At 47.3% G+C, this 20,357-nt stretch overlaps 1 protein-coding gene across 3 annotated transcripts in view; it reads left to right on the plus strand.

Moving 5' to 3' along the window:
• U2SURP (U2 snRNP associated SURP domain containing) overlaps positions 1 to 20,357 on the plus strand; it is an 878,864-nt gene that overhangs the window by 476,019 nt on the left and 382,488 nt on the right. For all 3 annotated transcript variants that reach the window (XM_078666425.1, XM_078666427.1, XM_078666426.1), the window contains one exon: positions 16,091 to 16,186. In XM_078666425.1, coding sequence (XP_078522551.1) covers positions 16,091 to 16,186 — 96 coding nt within the window. The remainder of the gene's footprint in view (positions 1 to 16,090; positions 16,187 to 20,357) is intronic.

Genomic DNA, 20,357 nt, shown 5'->3' on the forward strand with positions numbered 1-20,357 from the left:
TGCAACAGAAATATTAAGTAAACACGCCACCTTGCATTTCGCTCTAAATATAATGCACGTGTGTAAAGTACAGGCTTACAATTTTCTGTGTTAAAGGGGACGGGACGGGTGAGGAGGGGGCGTGAGACGGTGGGTGGGGGGAGAAGTTATTTTCACACAGCGATGCTTTTAACAATTTAACTAGTCAACGCTACTAGCAAAGCAGTTGAGGTAAATCACAAAAACGCCAGCTCATTGGACATGCATGCAGTGTGATGGCCGCATCTTTGAGACTATGACCGTCCTTATGGACCAAAGAGCCCTGAAGAAGCTCAATGAGAACGAACCGTGTTGGCTTTCCTGATAGATGTTTAATCTGGCCACAATGAAATACATTTTAATTAAGGAATGAACTAATAAAAACATTGGATACGAATTGGATTATGGACCTATTCTGTTTCCTTTAAATTAGGATGAATGTTGAGCACTGTTTAATACGAAGGGGTCCTCGATATGGTATATATTTCTGTCAGATTCGTACACAGAGTAGTATTATTTAGTTTAGGATTAGGGACTGATTCCCCGGTGGCTGTTCCCTCACAATGGACCCGCTTTCTCTTAAGTGTTCTCTTGTGATTTAATGACAATAGGGAACAGTGCTAGGTGTGGTTTTTCTTTGCCTTGCCCTTCCATCTCTGGTAAATCTTTTACTAGCTAAGTAGAACTTTAATGCAACAAAAGTAAGTCTTCAGTTCTACAACTGGATGCCCGTCCCACGCCAGCTCACTGTTAGCAGACTCAGAGTAGATCAACGTCATCAGCCACCACTCCCCAGCCCCTCCCCCACCGATCTGCAGGCGCAGCAGGGCTGAAATTATTCAATGGAGCCATTGAAGTTCCCTGCTGGGCCCAGCACACTGTGCTTCAGCACATCGCCTAAGTGGTTACACTTTTTGGGGCAAGTATCGACCCTTTGATAACAGATGGAGGACCCACCCAGGCTGGTGGGGGTTAGGGGTGTCAAGAGCCGTCAAACACAATTAACTCTTCAAAACCAATAGTCAACATAAGCAAAATGAACAGCCTGAACTTGACTAATTACTGGCTTCGAAAATAAACAGTTCTCAGACCACGTTTATTACACATCGAACCAAACTTGATTAATATTTTCATCATATTTACCTAACTTGGCAAAGACCCACTTTGAGGACCCCTTAAAAAAACTGTCGCTGCTCAGACCTGGTGAGACCCGGCCCACTTAAAGCCCTACAATAGGCCTCACATTTGCGAAAGATTAAGCTAATGGCAATGTAAATGACAATGCCATTTATTTATCTGTTTTCAAAACCAACACATAAATACAAATTTTGTCATTTACAATGCCAATAGCTCTAACTTTTCCAAAGGCGAAACCATTGCATTGTAAATAGTTGTTCATTTATGGGCTTTCCGAGGTAGACCATTAGGGCAGGCTAGCCAGAACTCATCACGGCTTCGAGCTAACCTGTTTAAATTACAGCAATTTGTTTTTTGGTTTCTAGTCACGGACTGCACGGTAAAAACGCACACTTTTGCGGAGGACTACTGCCATTGAACACACACCCTACCCTTACACACACACACACACCCTACCCTTATACACACCCTACCTTTACACACACACACACGCACACACACACACACACACACACACACACACACACACACACACACACACACACACACACACACACACACACCCTAACCTTACACACACACACACCCTAACCTTACACACACACACACACCCTACCCTTACACACACACACCCTACCCTTACACACACACACACCCTACCCTTACACACACACACACCCTACCCTTACACACACACACACCCTACCCTTACACACACCCTACCCTTACACACTCACACCCTACCCTTACACACACAAACTACCCTTACACACACACACACACCCTAGCCTTACACACACACACACACCCTAGACTTACACACACACACCCTAGACTTACACACACACCCTACCCTTACACACACACCCTACCCTTACACACACACCCTAGCCTTAGACACACCCATCCTAGCCTTAGACACACCCATCCTAGCCTTAGACACACCCATCCTAGCCTTACACACACACACATACCCTACCCTTACACACACACACCCTACCCTTACACACACACACATACATACCCTACCCTTACACCAGTGCTTAATTTGAGCAGGTGCTTTCAGGTGCTCAGCACCGGCACTTCTTTCACAGGGCCGGGGCTACGATTTCTGGTCCTGCAGGTGGTGGTCTCAATATTAATTGCCCAATTTAAAATAAGAAGAACCACATACCTTGCATGGTGATGGGCTGGTGTGTTTTCATAGGGAGGCATACATCTGTTCAGGCAGGCATGATTGTGTATCATCACTTTAGTGATGATGTTGTCACGCCTGTCATTAATCCAAGAAGTCATCACTAACGAATGGCTTGCATTCTATACGCCGAGTCTGCTGCACCCTGCCACTACCTGGGCCTAAGCCTCCCATTGGATAATTGTAGTCGGGGCCTGCTGCCCTGCATTTCTACTATCCTCAACGTGCTTGATGTGGCTGTGGCCCACCACAACTTTTGTGCGCTATGGAGTCACCTGTAGTTTCTGTGCGCTGCCTCCAAGCATGCTAATTGCTGAGTGTGCTTGAGCCCAGTAGGTGCAATAGTCATACTCCTGTCTCACAAGCCTTGCAGCATTACGGTTGGGGACAGTGCTTTTGCTGTAGCAGGCAGGGTCACAGCAAGCTGGGCAGTGGATGCCTATACTGTTGTTATAAGTGGACCAAACTAATTACAGGCAGCACTAGCAGTGCTGCCTTTAACATGCCTGTAACATGACCTGCTGTGCTCAAGAAGCCTCCTGACCTGCAACATACCCAGTCAGACTGCACTGATTAATAGGTTCAAAAAAAGCATTTTCCTTTGGTGTACATTTTGTTTTCGCACTCATCTGTCGGTGTAGGCAAAGAAGTAAAACGCATGTCTTATGGGACAGACAGCCCAGCATGGTTATAGAATAGAGACTGAGGCCGTGCGGGTGTTGAAAGTTGTGCACACCGGAGGTAGAAGTGGGCTGTAGCCTCCTTGGCAGCATTCTCAGCCCCGGCACTTCATTTCTAACAAATTAAGCACTGCCTTACACACACACACCCTACCATTACACACACCCTACCCTTACACATACCTTACCCCTACACACACACACCCTACCCCTACACACACACCCTACCCCTACACACACACCCTACCCACACACCCTACCCCTACACACACACCCTATCCCTACACACACTACACACACACTCTACCCCTACACCCTACCCCACACCCACACCCTACCCCTACACACACACACACCCTACCCCTACACACACACTACCCCCCCACACACACACTACCCCTACACACACACTACCCCTACACACACACCCTAACACTACACACACACCCTAACACTAAACACATGCACACACACCCCTGCACCCTCACCTGCGCCCACACCTGCACACACAAGTTTAGAAAAATAGAGAATATTTGTATGAGAAAATCGAGCCCAAAACTACAAAATCCAAGAAGTAGAACTGGAGTTATGAATTTTTAAAGAATAAACCAAAAATAGTGCTTAGATGTCATTAGCACTGAAAGATGACCGGAGGTTGCGCTACACCTGGGTAAATCCAAAGTTCCAACTGACCGCGATGCAGTGCAGGCCCGGCGACGCTTGTATGAAGCAAGTGTCGACGTCGAAGACTTAATGCGAGGAGTCGCTGCCGATCCCGTGGATGGAGGCGAAGCATCGGCGCCGTTCCGCACAGTTGATGAAGGCTTCTTTGACTGCGCTGTCCGTCGTTGAACCGCGCATTTAGTCAGGACGATATCCCCTATCGGCCCATGGGTCTGTGTCAAAGGGCAATGCATCAGTTCCTATCAATGCAAAGAAGTCACTGAATCAATTTTGAAGCAAAACAGCTGCAGAACCCACTTCTGAGATCAAGGACTGGATTGGCACCATAGGCAACGGAGGACTCACAGATGGTAGAGTCCAACAGCAGGGTTGCAAAAAGTCTTTGATGGCCCTGAGACTTCAGAACAGGGACCAAGATAGCAAGTACTTGGAGTAACTCTGGGTTCAAGTGTGATGGGTCCAACCCTTGTCCCCCAGCAGTGAGCAGGGCAGCTCAGCAAAGCAAATAATCTTTTCTTCATAACAGTAAGTCCAGCAGAGTGGTAATCCTTGTACACAGCATTCTTTACTCCTGGTAGAGTTCTTTACAGGTCCAGTAGTTTACTGTCTTGGTAGAGATTGGAACCCCAGTACTTATGCCCAGATCTGCCTTTGAAGTGGATGTGACTTGAAAGGAAACCCTTGAAATGAACATGTCCTCTTTCATCCTAGCCCTGCCTGCCAGGCTATCTGTAGGGGGTACTCAGCCCTTTGCGTGGGACACAGGTCACTCCCTATTCAGGTGTGTCAGCTCCGTCTTCCTGCCTGGAAAGAGCTGTCTGAATGCAGATGAGTTCTGTCACACCCACCCGTGCTGTGTTAGTGGCTCTCTAGAGGGAATGCACAAAGTCTGTCACCCACCCCCTATACATGTATTGGAGACTGGCTGCAAGGAACACAGAGCAGTAAGAGCAGAGAAATGTTCACTCAAAGTGGCATTTAGAAAATAAATCCAACTTTACCATTAAAGATGATTTATTATTACCTTTCCAAAGATATGAAACCTGATTTAGCTACTCCTTTCTAACCAGGAATTCTAGCTGCAAAGTGTTTTAAGGAATTTCCAATGCTAGCCGATGAGAGGAGTCGGCCTCACAGTAGTGAAAAACTAATGTGGCTGTTTGTCACTACCAGGACATGTAAAACATAAAAGTACATGTCCTATCGTTTAGTTACACAGCACCCTGCCCTTAGGGCTACCTAGGGCCTACCTTACGGGTGACTTGGTGTAATGAAAGGGGAGTTTAAGGCTTGTAAGTGATTTTAAGTCCCCAGTCAAATTGGCAGTAAACTGCTCTCATAGGCTTTACAATCGCAGGCCTGAGACAGGTTTGAAAGGCTACGTGTGTGGGTGGCACAACCAGTGCTGCAAGCCTACTAGTAGCATTTAGATTACAGGCCCTGGGTATATGGTATGTGTAGGAAGCTGGGTTTCTGTTGCAGTACCCCATCCCACACTATTTGCCACTTTCTGATGCACTTTGACTTTTGATGGGCCCTGGTTTCCTGCCAGTCTGGATGCCAGGGCCTGTGCTCTGTCCCAAAACTGTATCTTGTACCCCCAATTGGCACCTCTCTGGCCACATGTAAGTTCCTTGTAAAAGGTACCATGGGTACCAAGAGCACTGTGACCAGGGAAGGCCTTAACACACACACACTGGCATTGCAGGCTGCGTGTTGTGGCGCAGAGAAAGATGAAGCGTCGACATGGCACACATACCTGTGTGCTAGGCCTGCAACCAGCTGCTTATGGTGTAGGTAAGATGCCTCTCTAGCTGGGTTTACTATACAACTAGTGAGGGTACAGTTGCATGAGCACTTTACCCTTACAGTGTCTAAGTCCATTCTTAGACATTGTAAGTGAAGTAAAGCCATAAAAGAATATATTGTCTGGGAGTTTGGCATTACGAACTCCACAACAAAGTAATGGCTTTACTGAATTGTGGAAAGTTTGGTAGCAAACTTCTCAGCATCATAAACCCACATTGATGCCAGTGTGGGATTTATTATACAGTGCACTCAGAGGGCATCTTAGAGATACCCCCTGAAAAACGACCAGCCTCTGGTGGGTTCCCTGTCTCGTAAACACCAGCCTGCCACCACAAAATCCCTGAGGTGGGAGCCTTCACTTCCTGAGCCCAGAAACAAAGCCTTTCCTGGGCGAAGTTGTTCACACCCCTCACATGTCAGGAATAGCCATCTGTGGCAGGGGAGCTTCAAATGCATTGCTGCCTTTGTAACTCGACCCCCAGCCTCTCCTGCTATCAGAAGCAAGCCCGTTCCGGTCTCCCCTCTTTTTCGGCAGCAAGATAGGCAGGAACAATTAGCACAGCCCAGATGCTGTGCCCACCTCTGGCAACCCCAGCCCTCAGGTGGGGAGGCGTGGTGAAGCCCACTCTTGCAGATGGCAGACACTCTCCAATCAGGATTAGGGATTGTGCCCACTCCCCCACGTGGGGTGAGAACACTAAAGGTGTAGTCACCCTGAGGTCAGTAGACCATTGGCTACTGATCTCGAGACCCCTAAAATACCCACTAAATACAGTATTTAGGGGGCAGTCTTGAACCACGAAGACAGATTCCCGCAACCTACAAAAAAGGACCCCTAAAACACCCTCTAAATACAGTATTTAGGGGGCAGCCCTGAACCAAGAAGACAGATTCCCGCAACCTACAAAGAAGGACGAAAGAAGATGCCCAGCTGAGGAGACAGCAGAGACCAACTGTCTTGTCCCCAGCCCTACCAGCCGGTCTGCAGTTTCCAAAGCTCCTGCGCCAAAAGTCACCTTGTGCTGCAGCCAGCGACCTCCAGAACCCCTGGGAGGACTGACTGCCCTCAACAAAGACTTTATCTTGTGTGAACAGCAGCTCTGCTCAAAAGAAACTCCCAAGACACACTCAAAAGTAGTAGGAGCCACGTGATAAAGCCAATGCAGTACCTACACACTCGCTAAGGTGTGTGGTAACAAAATGTGAAAAGAGTGTCGGCGTACTTACTGACACTTCAAAGAGGCAAGAAAGTCAATGCCAGCAGTAGTCCTCTTCCTATTAACCTGCATCTGGTCCCCGCGGTCACCGGCCGGGACCGTGGGGACCAGATGCAGGTTAATAGGAAGAGGACTCCTCATTTCCAAACCGGACGCTGCCGAGCCTCTCCCCCCGAGCCCTGATTCACGCTAAAATACTGCTGGCATTACATTTTTTGCCTCTTTGAAGTGTCAGTAAGTACGCCAACACTCTTTTCTCATTTTTTTACAACACACCTTAGCGAGTGTGTAGGTACTGCATTGGCTTTATCACGTGGCTCCTACTACTTTTGCCACTCACTAATCACCTTTTCGGTCCTGAAGAAAGCCCCATTTAACTACGCACAGGGGCTGAAACATGTAGGCCATCACACATAGCCAACTGATAGGTAATTAATTCTTACTAGTTGCATCACACAGATTTTAACTTATATCCTGAGCCGCCAATAATAAAGTTGAGGCAAGGACTCTCAGATATTTTTCAACAGTAGAACTTCACATCACACTTACACACCAACACCCGATCCACTGTAATCAGGCGTCTTAGCACAACCGGGGAGCATTCGGCCACCCGGTTGGGACCCCGATGATGAAGCATGACACCAACCAGGTTGGTGTGTAAGGGGTCTTTTAAACACCCAATGGGTCTCAACTCATGCCACAAACAGTGACAACACGTATTCGCATACACATAGTGGGCACGTCCACATTGTTTAAGTATCATACGTTCCAGGGGATCAGGACGCGCCCCCACAATACCCTTGCTATCCCATTGTTTTTCCTAATACTTCTAAAATAAACCAATTGCACCCAACTGCATTTCAATTGTATTTCAACTGCAAAATACCTGCAAAGTATTATTTCACTTACCTGTACCAGGCCTGGCTTGTTTCTAGAAAATATTTTTATACAAACATATTTGTCTGAGTTAAGTAATTGAGTGTGTGACCTCATTTCTTGCCTGAGTGTGTACAATAAATGTTTAACACTACCCTCTGATATAGCCTTACAGCTTGCCCACACTACCATAATTAGAGAGTAAGGTACTATCTACTTTTACCTCTGCCTACCTTTGGGGTTCCACTGGACTCTGTGCACACTATAGCTCACTTTGGTATAGTATATACAGAGCCAGCTTCCTACAGTATGCCCAGACATAACTGTAATCGTTGTGTACAGAGATGGGATTACTGGTAGAAGGATACATATCTATCAGGACCTTCAGCATTTAGATGTCCACTTGTGGGAAAGAAGGATATCTTCTTCCCAGCATTGTGTGGGTGACGACCTCACCTCACCCGGCAACCGCTCGGGAGTATGAGGCCCCGCTCTGTCCGTCGGTGCCACCGGTAACAAACCAAGCGGATATGTATCCTTCTACCAGTAATCCCATCTCTGTACACAACGATTACAGTTATGTCTGCAGTAGCTGATTTATATTAGGTCCTGAAGAATGCCTGGGGCAAAATCCCCTTTTTGGCAGAAACATGTTGACCGTACTGCACACAGCGCCACATGGTAGTCGTTTCACCAGGCGCAGTTTTTATCTCTTGACACACCGACTTCTGTTTAAAGGTTCGCTCAGAGTCTGTGTAGTCAATTTTATTTATCACTTTTTCTTTAGCACTGCACATTGTCTAGTCCACCACATGGTAAACATGTTGCTAGTTTTCTGACATCCATCTCCATACCGGCACTGTATGGCCGCTTTTTGATATGGATTGATCTGCAATTCCCACGTGACGTAAACTCCACCACATGGGTGGTCTGATGGGTTTTGTACTAGCTCAATGTTTCCCATAACCTCCAGCAACATGGGTTCACATATGCAGCCTACTGTCCCTGAGTTACTGTTGTGGTCACACACCACTTCCAGACCTGTTCTGCTCCTTTGTGTGTTTATATACCAATGTCACCATGTTTAGGAGAGAAGCGCATGCACTTTAGCACTGGTCAGCAGTGGTAAAATGGTCAGAGTCAAAAAGATACAGCAAAAAGTGGAGGTAAGCAGGCAAAATGTTTGGGGAAAGACTACCCTCAGGATGATGGGTCTAACACGCCCCCCCAGCTAAAATTGGGGAGTTCTACCCAACTTCTATTGAGTTTGCATCACTAAGGTGGAAAAACCTCTATTGACCATTAGCATTGGCATCGTCTAACCCTGGTCTGTGTTCAATCCTGGAGTCCATACCCTGTAGGGAAATGGACCAACTCAGAACTTTTGGATTCCCACCCCTCATTTGCATGAGCCACTGAGGGGCCTATGGTCATTCTGAATCAGGAAGGGAGTCCCAAACAGGTATGGCCTCAACTTCTTAAGTGCCCACACCACAGCAAAAGCTTTTCTCTCAATAGCACTCCACCTCTGTTCCTTGGGGAAAAATCTCCTGGAGATGAAGACTACAGGTTGATCCAGGCCCTCTTAATTTAGCTGTGATAAAACTGCCCCTATGCCATGATCGGAAGCATCTGTTTGAACGATAAACTCCTAGTAGAAGGCAGGGGCCCTGAGCACAGGAGATGCTTCAGGGAGGCAAATACTTTTTGGCATGCCTCTGTCCAAATCACATTACTGGGGCTGCTTCTTAGAAGTCAGCTCTGTCAAGGGGGCAACAATGGTGCCATGTCCCTTGACAAACATCTTATGGTACCCAGTGTGGCCTAAGAATGCTTTGTACTCCCGTCTGAGTTTGGGGGGGGGGGCCCTCCCAGCCCAGCCCAAGATAGTTTCTTACCACTGCTCACCATGTGCCGCAAGCACACCACAGACCCCTGCCCTATCTAGCACTTACTGGCCTTGATAGTCAGGCCTGGCTGTTGCAGAGTCTGAAGCACTTTCTGGAAGTAAAAAAGGGTTGTCCTCCAAACTGCTACTGAAGACCGCCATGTCATCCGGATAGACAGCTGAGAAGTCCTTCATGCCAACAAGGACCAGGATTTACCAAACTCTGGAAGGTGGCAGGGGCATTTTCAAGTCCAAAGGGCATCGCACAAAATAGGTAGTTGCTCTCTGGAGTGAAGAACGCTTAGCTCTCCTTGGCACCTTCTTTTACTGCGATCTGCCGGTAGCCTGATGTAAGATCAAAGGTACTTAAGTACTGGGCAGCCCAGGCCTAACCTGTCAATAAGCTCCTCACCCCGGTGATGAGCATCTGTCTTTGTCACAGAGTTTAGCCCTCTATAATCCACACAGCACGTCAGTTCAGGTGTGCTACCCGCTGGGACAGCTTTTGGTACCAGAACCACAGGACTGCAGCAGAGCCTACTTGAGGGTTTTGTCACCTCCCAACTTCAACATTTTAGAGATGTCACTCTCAATGCTGGCCCCACCTTATCGGACAACCTTTAAGATTTATTCTTAACAGGGAGATTGTCCCCTGTGTCCACATCATGGGCACACAGGTGGGTAGTCCCAGGAATAAGGGAGAACATAGAGGAGTACTGTTCCAACCCTTGGTAGCAGTTTCTCTCCTGTTCGGAGTTAGACTGGGAGAAAGGATTACTTCCTCCACAGACCAATTCTTCTCCTTGGAGTCTAAAATGTCTGGGATAGTTTCACTCTCCTCCTCCATCTGTCGCCAACAGCATGGTGATCTCAGACCTCTCGAAGTGGGCTTTGAGGCGATAGATGTGAAGCACTCTGTGGGTTTAATTGGGGGGGTCTTCAGGTCGACCAGGAAGTGGCCTTGCCCTTCTTCTCAGTAACCTCATAGGGCCCAGTCCAACGGTCCTGGCGGATCCTGGGTTCTACAGGTTCCATAACCCTCACATTCTGTCTAGGCTGCAGTTCCACAGTGGTTAAATACTGATCATGCCACTCTTTTTATTAAAGCCTGACTGGGTTCCAAGTTGTCAGAAGGTTGCTTCCACTACTTAGCCATTTGGCTTCTGAAGGCCAGCATGTAGCTCACTACGTCCTGGGTAATCTTCCTGGGAGTTTGATCCCACCCCTCCTTCTCCAAACTCAGGGGTCCTCTAACAAGGTGCGCTTACTGAAGCTCAAAGGGCCTGAAGCGAACGCCCTTCTGTCGCTCCTTGTTGTAGGCAAACTGGCATGGTAAGAGGATGTCCGACTTATTCGTCAGGGACTCAGCAGGTGTGTGGAATTTAATAAAATATCTACGTTTTCACGGGGCAGGTTGCTTCATAATTCTACTTGTCCTGTAACAAAATCACTTTTCCGTTTTGTGCCATGTAATGTGGTGTCAAATTATGGCAGAAATCTCATTATATAAGAGCTCTGAAAGAGCCTCTCTGATTATGCCAGGGCTTAATCCATAATAGGGTTTGAATACAAGCAATTTCCTTATGTTGCCACGTTTCTGTAGATCTATAAACTGGGACTGAAGGTATTGGTTAGCAACAGTTCCAGGGTTGCAATGCCCTTTTGAGTCTGTGCAAACCTACTAACTTGCATGTTTTAATGGTTTTCACCAACTCTTCTCTAATCTTTTCCCATACTGAGAAAGGTTGGAAATGTACTCCTAACAATGGCAGATATAAAACTTCTTCCAGGGTTGGGGAAAAAAGTGGTTGGAGGGAAAGTGAACTTGCAAACACTAAGATTTTTGCATGAGAAAATCTACACCATATTTGCTTGTGCTAAAATGCAGTTCACACATTTTTTAGGAGTACTATTTCTTGGCGTACTTCTGTAATGTCTTGTGAATTCACAAAAGCCTTATATCAGCACTTAATGCAAGGACATGGTTGCACTTTTGAGAGTTTATTCAGTAATTAGACCCCTAATTAGTTCTGACGTTAACAATTAACTTTTGTGTTTATTAAAACTCTGTCTCACTCGATTAGCTTCAATGTGAGTGACAGCATCTTTTCTTTCACACGGATCATAGCAACATAGTTGTTTTGTTAAGTACCAGGAACTACTCTGGCATTGTGTGCTTTTTGAGACCAAAACTATTTTTGCGTTTGCCAATGTTTGTTATAATGGTGAAGGCCTGGCAGCTCCCACACCAATAAGGTTTTACAAAAAATATGGCAAAACAAGTCACGCATTGACAAAACCAAAAGGCTGACCAACAATTTCAGATATACTGACTTTACCAATGCTTGTTTATTCTTGTTTCCCTTAATCCTATGCAAACTGGTTGCACTTATTTTCCATTATGAATATTTTTAGGCAACACTAACACGTCAACACATTATACTGAATGATGCTGCAAAGAAATGGTACCTAAAATTGCTAAATGTTTTTGAATTTTTTTGTGAACATTTTATTTTTAAAGCAAGGAATTGTCAATCTTGCTTTCAAAGCTTCTGAAAATATTTGCATCTAATCAGAGAGCATTCTGGGAGCATTATACATAGCCTCATATTGCTAAAAATTAAAAACATGTGAACATTTTTTCATACTGGAACCAATGTCAGTAGTGCAGTCTGAGCTTACAACAGTTACTTAGAGTGCTCACCCTAATAATAAAGGCTTTGCATTAATGAACCATAAATACAAGTTTGAACAGCATTAACTCACGGATACAAATATTACCTTAATTGCAGGCAATGTCTTTCCCTGATCCATAATGTGATACTGTAAACTGGCAGCCAAAGGGATTGTGCTGTAGGGGGTTGGGCCTACTTGTCCTATGGACAAAATACACATGAAAACTTGTTGCCCCTGGCCCGAAACAATATTTTTGCAATTGCAGAGCCGAAGACGTGAAAACTGTGGACTGGCATCCAACTTGGCGCACAGCTCTGCCTGACTGCTGCTCTCCCGACAATCACTGACACCGACTCAGCCAGAAGCAGAACAGCCACCCCAAACCCTTGGAGGTCTGCCCAGCACTTCCTCGACCGTAGAGTGGAGGAGCCACTTCCCTGCACTAACAGGCACCAACTGCAGCTACCCGGTACAGGATTCTGTCGACCTTGCCCCCACACCCCGTCCCACCGGGGGAGCAGCATCCCAGCAAGAGGTCTTCGTGCTCCAAGAGGCCAGATCCATCTCCCTGCCAGGTTTGGTGATGCCATGGTCCACAGAAGCTGCCTTGCACCAATACCCAAGGTACTAGAGGGAGGCAGTTGCAAGCAGCAAGGCTTGTTTGTGCTCAGTTGGAACATCACCACCACCAAAACTTAACTGTACATTGAGGGAGAGAGTCCATCTCTACACTGACAGCGTCGGTGCTGTGTTATATTCCCTCTTCTCCAGTATTAGGGGTGTCTTTCATAGATTCACATGCTTGAATATTCCCCGCGGCCGCCCGTGCATGCGCATTTCTCACGAGAAATGTGCATGCGCGGGCGGCCGCGGGGGAATATTCAAGCATGTGATTCTATGAAAGACACCAATACTGGAGAACCACCGTTTACAGGTAAGTAACTTTTGTTCTTCTGCAGATTCACCAAGAGCCGTGGGAGCCTCTAACTCACCGAACAAAACACCTCTGCACCAAGCTCCCCAGCTAGGGCACACGTAAATCAACGGTGTCTGTGGTTTTGAGACCCTCGAGAAACGAGCACCCCCTTGGGTTCTGCAATACTGGTCCCCCAAACTAGTCCTTGTAGCCTTTTTCTTACAGGTACTTTTCCCATTAACTTTAACGGGTTGCATTTGAGGCTACCGCCACGTAAAGCACACAGTTGCACCCAGACACCACTTAGCGCCAACTTGCCTTAAGTCCAGAGGAACATTCCTGTAAGTGTACCTATGCAGTGTATGTTACTCCCATAGGATAACATTACCGCGTTTGAAGCTTGTGTTTCAAATCTGAAAGCTGTCATTTTCTACTGTTTTTCCTGTAAAATTTGGTAACGTCTAAAGTATTTACCTGATTCCGATAATCTTTGTGTCCAAAATTGTATAAAAACAAATGTGTAGGAAGCTGGCTCTTTATATAGTATACCAAAAATAGGTATAGAGACCAGATATCCCTTGTAAGTGGACAGGAGCTTACTTTGACAATCCCAAGGTGTTCTCTTAGGGGGTAGTATGGTCGAGCAGCCTTGGGCTTATTAAAGAGGAGTGTTAGACATCTGCTACATGCAAACAGTCAATAAATGATATACACTACTTGATAAGGAGATCCACACCAATTTATAAAAATAGCATGTATCTTTATATATGTATATTGAGGCACCAAAATCATCACAATCAGGTAAATATGTTTCGAGTTAGGAATGTTTACAGTTTTTCAATTTCTGTAGCGGTACTGTTATCCTATTGAGGAGAGACATAAACTGAATGCAGATACTTTGCAACTACTTACAGGACCAATCTTCCGACTTAAGGTGAGTTTTGGGGGCAGGGTCCAAGGCAGCACGACAGGTCCCCTCTGGCAGCACTGGGGCGGCCTGGTGCAGAGGAGCAATACAATACTGAGTGCCCCGTTGAAGTCCATTGGCGTTGGTCTTGTCAAAAAGAGGCTGAGACACCAGTCCTCCTGATTCAACAAGGTGGCTCAGGTCACACAATCCTCTGGGACGTGGGTAGACCTTTGGTCCTCTGCTCCACTGGGCTTCCAGGTGCAGTGGTGTCCTGAGGCATTGGGTTTCTCTCACCGGAGACACTCGTTGTAGAGGGGGCCTACAGAAAGAGGCTGTAGGCGACATCAGGAAGTCTACAGTTGGGGAAACCCAAGGTGGGCTTCGCGTCTGAGGACCCCGCTGGCCCATTTCAACTTGGGCTATGGCTCACGAGTGCAATGGTGCTTTATGGCGTTGGTGTTTGGTGGTCCAGAGTCCTTGCAGCTCTTCTAGGATGCCTGTAGGCTGCAGTGGAACAGCTCTGCTGCTCCACAGGCGTTCCTGGGTCTTGGGTGAAGGCTGGAAGTTTTCCAAGGCTTTTGAAGGCACAGGCAGCTGCAAGACGAGTCGTCTTTGACGCAATTGTCGAGGACAGCAGACAGGAGTTGCTGGTCTTCTGTTGATTTGCGACTCTTCAGTGTCCGTCTTCTTCTTTTCAGGTCATCAGGATCTGATTTCCTGGTGCCAGGGGCCCACCTAAATACTAAATTTTGTGGGATTAGGAATGCAAGGTACTAGCCAATGGACTACTTACCACTGGGGTCGCAACTCCCTCTATATGACCACTTCCTGTGGGAAGTGGGCACAACCCTGTCACAGAATTCCTAATTCTGCCATCAGAAAGATGGCATAACTTTACATTTTGTGTCCACATCAGGTAGCCGACCTTAGTGTTAGAACTAGCCTGAGGGTGAAAATGCCTCTGACTACTGATTTTTCCCACCTGTCCAGGTGCCAAATGGGCCCTGGTCATGGGGACTGGCATCACCTCTGAGGAAATCCAGATTCGCATACCAAAGGCGGCAGGTTCTTTGAAGCTTCCTGCCTTGGAATGCTAATTTACAGGTAATCTTTCGGGAGGGGTTGTAAAACACCCTCTCCAGGAGAAGGCTTTGTTCCTGAACTCCTGAGAGCATGGGCTCTCACCCCCGTGGTGGCAGGCTGGTCAAAACCAGTCAGCACACAGTAGTTGATAGGTTTTTAGGGGGCACCTGTTCCCTGATCCCCATTTTGTTTAACCTCTACATGCTTCTCTGGCTGATGTTATTGAGTGTCACGGATTTGATATTATATCATATGCCAATGACACTCAATTGATTGTCACTTTATCCCAGAACTCTTCCAGTGGGGCTGCTTTCCTGAGTGCCTGCCTGCCAGAAGCTGCCCAGTGCGTGGACCTCAACTGCCTGAAGTTCAACGCAAGCAAGACTAAGGTCCTTTGGGCAATCATCCTTCCATCTGGGACCCTGACTGGTGGCCAGCATCACTTGTTTGTTTTCCATCTCCTAAGCCTAAGGTCAAAAACGTGGTCATTTGTTTTGACCAAGATCTTTCTTTTGATGATCAAATACCAGCTTTTTTGGTTTCCTTGCGTCGAAGCTAGGGAATTTTCTCACATTGCCCGGGGCTTGGCCACCATGAAATTGATGGATAGCAGTGGCTTGAGCGCTGATTTGATTGTTGTACGTGCTACTCAACAGACAAGATCCCTTGTACACAATATGATCAACAAAACATTGCAAAACTGTATTCCTTCTAAGACTAATACTATTTGAAACATTTTCTAGATTGTACCCCACAAATAATATTTATAATGTTCTTGAATTTGATTTAAAAAAAATCTCCTGAACAAATAAATTCTGGTGTATTCACATGAGGGAAGCAGGGTGTAACAGTTTGTGTCTATTGAGATCTCAAAATACTATGATCTGTATATTTGAAATTGCAACCTAGAATAAACACAATTAATTTGAGAATATATTTTGAAAATGTCACGGTCTAACCAACTTTTGCTGCCCTGTTTACTTGAATTTTATATTATACAGTGGACATTACAGAGGACTCCAAAAAGAATGAGCCTGTTTTTAAAGTTGCACCCTCAAAGTGGGAAGCAGTTGATGAAGCAGAATTGGAATCACAAGGTTAGTGTGCTCGTTAGCTTGTTGACACTTGTAATGCAATATTTGATGCTATGAAAAACTAACAAGTGTATTTACAAATCTTTGTACTGCTCTGCTTTCGAATACCAATAGGCTGTTTGCATGTTTGTAAACTGTATGTTTGTAAACATTGTTGATTTACCGTAATTGTAACTTGTTTTATTCCAAATTGTTTATTACATTTTGGCATGTGTAATATTTAGTTTCATAAGTAAAAGTTAACATTTTCCTTACTTGCAGTAAACCATTGACAAAAATGATACACCTATAAGTAAAAAGCCCAATTCTTTGTAGTGTCCCTTTACCTCTGCATCCATTATTTTGATAACATGCAGTAATAACAATCACACAGTTGTGGCAGAAGAATAGCTTCTCAAACAGTGACCTCCCACAATAAAAGCCCTGCTAATGCTTCCCACTAAAATATACAAAAAAGTGACGGAATTCTTGAATTTATCTTGGTAATCGCGTATGGCCGCATCACAGTTTGTTATTTTGCACACCATGCCCCTCTTTGTGCTAAGCCATATGCAGATCAGTCTTGACCCGGCTACATTGAACCAGAACACAAGCAACGATGGACTGGTTTCGCCCTAGTTAGATCTCATCAGCCAGGTATAGCACGTCTGGGCATACCTGTCCCATTTAGGGCGACACTAATGTATACAAAATAGTGATGGGTGGAATGCTTGAATTAACCTCAGCCACCATCACTCAGTCTGCATCCTTGTCCTTTATTATTTTGCACACTATGCTGCCATGACCGACTTTGTCATCTATAGCAACAGCAAAACCAAGAGTCCCCTTTCAGGATGTGTAAGATACACCTATGGCAGGCCTACTGTGCTGTTAAGGCATGGTGCAGCATATTTTACGAACAGAACATGTATTTTACATGTTCTGACAGAAAAAACACAAAGTTGATGTTTTCATTGTGGAAGAACTTGGTCGCCCTATTGGTGTGTGCAGGGTTACACACTGAACCCTTAGCTGAGCTAACTCCTGAATTATGCAACCTAAGTTGATGTTCCTTGTTATATTAAGCCTGACTAGTTTCTTATGTGGAAATGAATGCAATGGGTTGTGGTATGCGACTTTTGTAAATGAGTCACTTTGTTGCCATTAATCTCCTGTACCCTGAACGGGTGCAAGGAGCCTGTCCCGGAGACAGCTTTTTGAACTCGTGGGGAGACTTGATAAAGACTCCCCTAAAAAAAGACAATTGAAACCTGCACTGGAGAGAGGTGTTAACCTCCCTCCCGCAGGAAGTCACTTGGGTGTTGACCCCAAAAGGCGAGTGTCAAAGAAGAAGCCACCGTTGAAGGGCAAATGGAAAAAACTTGGGAGAAGTATTGCTTTATTGTCTAGTTAAACAGGCTGGCACTCTTTATATGGAAGTGGAAACCAGTTGCCTAACCGGTATCACAGGGGTGTGTAGCCCACTTGATAGCCACACCTCCTGGTTGAGTTAGGTAGCAGAGAGAGGGTTGCAGAGAGAGAGGTACTGCAGTTTATTGGAAGTACGCAGAATGTTGCATTTTGGGATAGCCACTTTGTAGGAAATGGTCATCAGGAGAGCAGGAACCTGGTAGCCCATCGGCTGCCAGTCGCATCATACTGTGAGAGCATTTTCTGGGCAAAAAAGGGCACACCTGGCATCCCGAATTCAGATATGAACTGGACTGGAAGAGTAACCAAAGAAAGACTGCCCTGCTGCACTGTGGAACTGGCAAATAAATACTTCACCGGCATGGACTGCACCTACTGAACCGGGTGGCTGCCAAAGGAGAAGGGATTGTGCCTGCTTTGTCCTGCTCATGGAGAAGTCTTCTCCAGAGCCCCGCCTGAAGCAATCAATCAATCAAAACATTTATAGAGTGCGCTACTCACCCGTGAGGGTCTCAAGGCGCTGAAGGGAGGTGGGGGGGGGGGGGGGGGGGGAGCGGTGCTGCTACTGCTCGAATATCCAGGTCTTGAGGTGCCTACTGAAGGTGAGATGGTCCTGGATCAGTCGTAGGTGTGCGGGGAGGGAGTTCCATGTTTTGGCGGCCAGGTAGGAGAAGGATCTTCCTCCGGCTGTGGTTCTGTGGATCCGTGGTACGAGGGCGAGGCTGGCGGAGCCGGCGGGTGGGAGTGTAGAACGTGAGGCGGTTGTTGAGGTATTCGGGGCCCATGTCGTGGAGAGCTTTGTGTGCGTGGGTGAGGAGCCTGAATGTGATCCTCTTGTTGACGGGGAGCCAATGCAGGTCTCTCAGGTGGGCGGATATGTGGTTGTGGCGAGGGATGTTGAAGATGAGTCGTGCGGAGGCGTTCTGTATGAGTTGTAGTCGCTTCTGGAGTTTGGCTGTGGTTCCTGCGTATAGGGCGTTTCCGTAATCCAGTCGGCTAGTGACGAGGGCCAGGGTGACCGTCTTTCTGGTTTCGGTGGGGATCCACCGGAATATTTTTCGGAGCATGCGCAGGGTGTTGAAGCATGATGACGAGACGGCGTTGACTTGCTTGGTTATCGTGAGGGTGGAGTCCAGGATGAATCCCAGGTTGCCTGCGTGGTCCGAGGGTGTTGGTGCAGGGCCCAGTGCTGAGGGCCACCAGGAGTCGTCCTAGACGGAGGGGGATTGTCCGAGGATGAGGACCTCCGTCTTGTCTGAGTTCAGCTTCAGGCGGCTGAGCTTCATCAAGTCTGCGACGTCTTTCATTCCTTCCTGTAGGTTGGTTTTGGCGATGGCTGGGTCTTTGGTGAGGGAGAGTATCAGCTGGGTGTCGTCGGCGTAGGAGATGATGTTGATGTTGTTTGCGTGCGATGGCGGCGAGGGGGCTCATGTAGATATTGAAGAGCGTTGGGCTGAGCGAGGATCCTTGGGGTACGCCGCAGATGATTTTGGTGGCTTCTGAGTGGAAGGGAGGGAGGCTGACTCTCTGGGTTCTGTCGGAGAGGAACGAGGTGATCCAGTCCAGGGCTTTTCCTTGGATCCCAGTGTTGAAGAGGCTTGTTATTAGAGTGTGATGGCATACGGTGTTGAAGGCTGCCGAGAGGTCCAGGTGGATGAGGGTGGTTGTTTCTCCGTTGTCCATCAGGGTCCTGATGTCGTCGGTGGCTGCGATGAGGGCGGTCTCGGTGCTGTGGTTGGCTCGAAAACCGGACTGGGAAGGGTGGAGCGAGTTGTTTGTCTGGAGTAAAAGCGGTCAGCTGTTTATTGACGGTCTTCTCGATGACCTTGGCCGGAAAGGGAAGAAGAGAGATGGGGCGGAAGTTCTTGAGGTCTTTGGGGTCTGCTGTGGGTTTCTTCAGGAGGGCGTTGATTTCTGCGTGCTTCCAGCTCTCGGGGAAGGTGGCTGACGCGAACGAGATGTTTATGACGTTCCGGAGATGGGGTGCGATGATGGTGTTGGCTTTGTTGAAGATATGATGGGGGCATGGGTCCGAGGGGGAGCCGGAGTGGATGGAGTTCATGACGTTGGTGGTTTCTTCAGTGCTGACGGGGGTCCAGGCGCTGTGGGTGGTGGTGGGGGTCGTTGGTTCGGTGACTGGAGGCGGAGTCTGGGGTCCGAAGCTGTCGTGTATATCTGCGATCTTTCGGTGGAGGAACGTGGCAAGGGAGTTGCAGAGTTCTTGCGATGGTGTGATGTCGTTGTTGCTGGGGTTGGAGAGTTCTTTGACGATGTTGAAGAGTTCCTTGCTGTTGTGGGTGTTGTTGTCTAGTCGCTCTTTGAATGATGTCCTTTTGGTGGTGCGGATCATCTGGTGGTGTTTGCGGGTGGCGGTCTTGAGGGCTGTCATGTTTTCTGTAGTTTGTTCGTGGCGCCAGGTTTTTTCGCGGATTCGGCAGTACTTCTTTGATTCTTTGAGGGCGTCTGTGAACCATGGAGTTTTCCTGTAGCCGGTCATGCCTGGGGTGTTCTTCAGAGGTGCGAGGTCATCGGCGCAGTTGGTGATCCACTGTGCGAGGTTATGGGCCGCGTCGTTGGTTTCAGCGGTGTTTTGTTGGTGGGTTCTGGCTCAGCGATGAGAGGAGCTGGTCTGCGGTGATTTTGCTCCAGTGTCTGTGGGGGATTTGTTGCGTGCGGTGGTGGGATGTATTCTTTTTGAAGGAGAAGTGGATGCATCTGTGGTCGGTCCAGTGTAGTCCGGAGGAGTGGCTGAAGGAGACGTGGT

Source organism: Lissotriton helveticus, chromosome 11 (assembly GCF_964261635.1).
Source record: "Lissotriton helveticus chromosome 11, aLisHel1.1, whole genome shotgun sequence".
Classification (NCBI taxonomy): domain Eukaryota; kingdom Metazoa; phylum Chordata; class Amphibia; order Caudata; family Salamandridae; genus Lissotriton; species Lissotriton helveticus.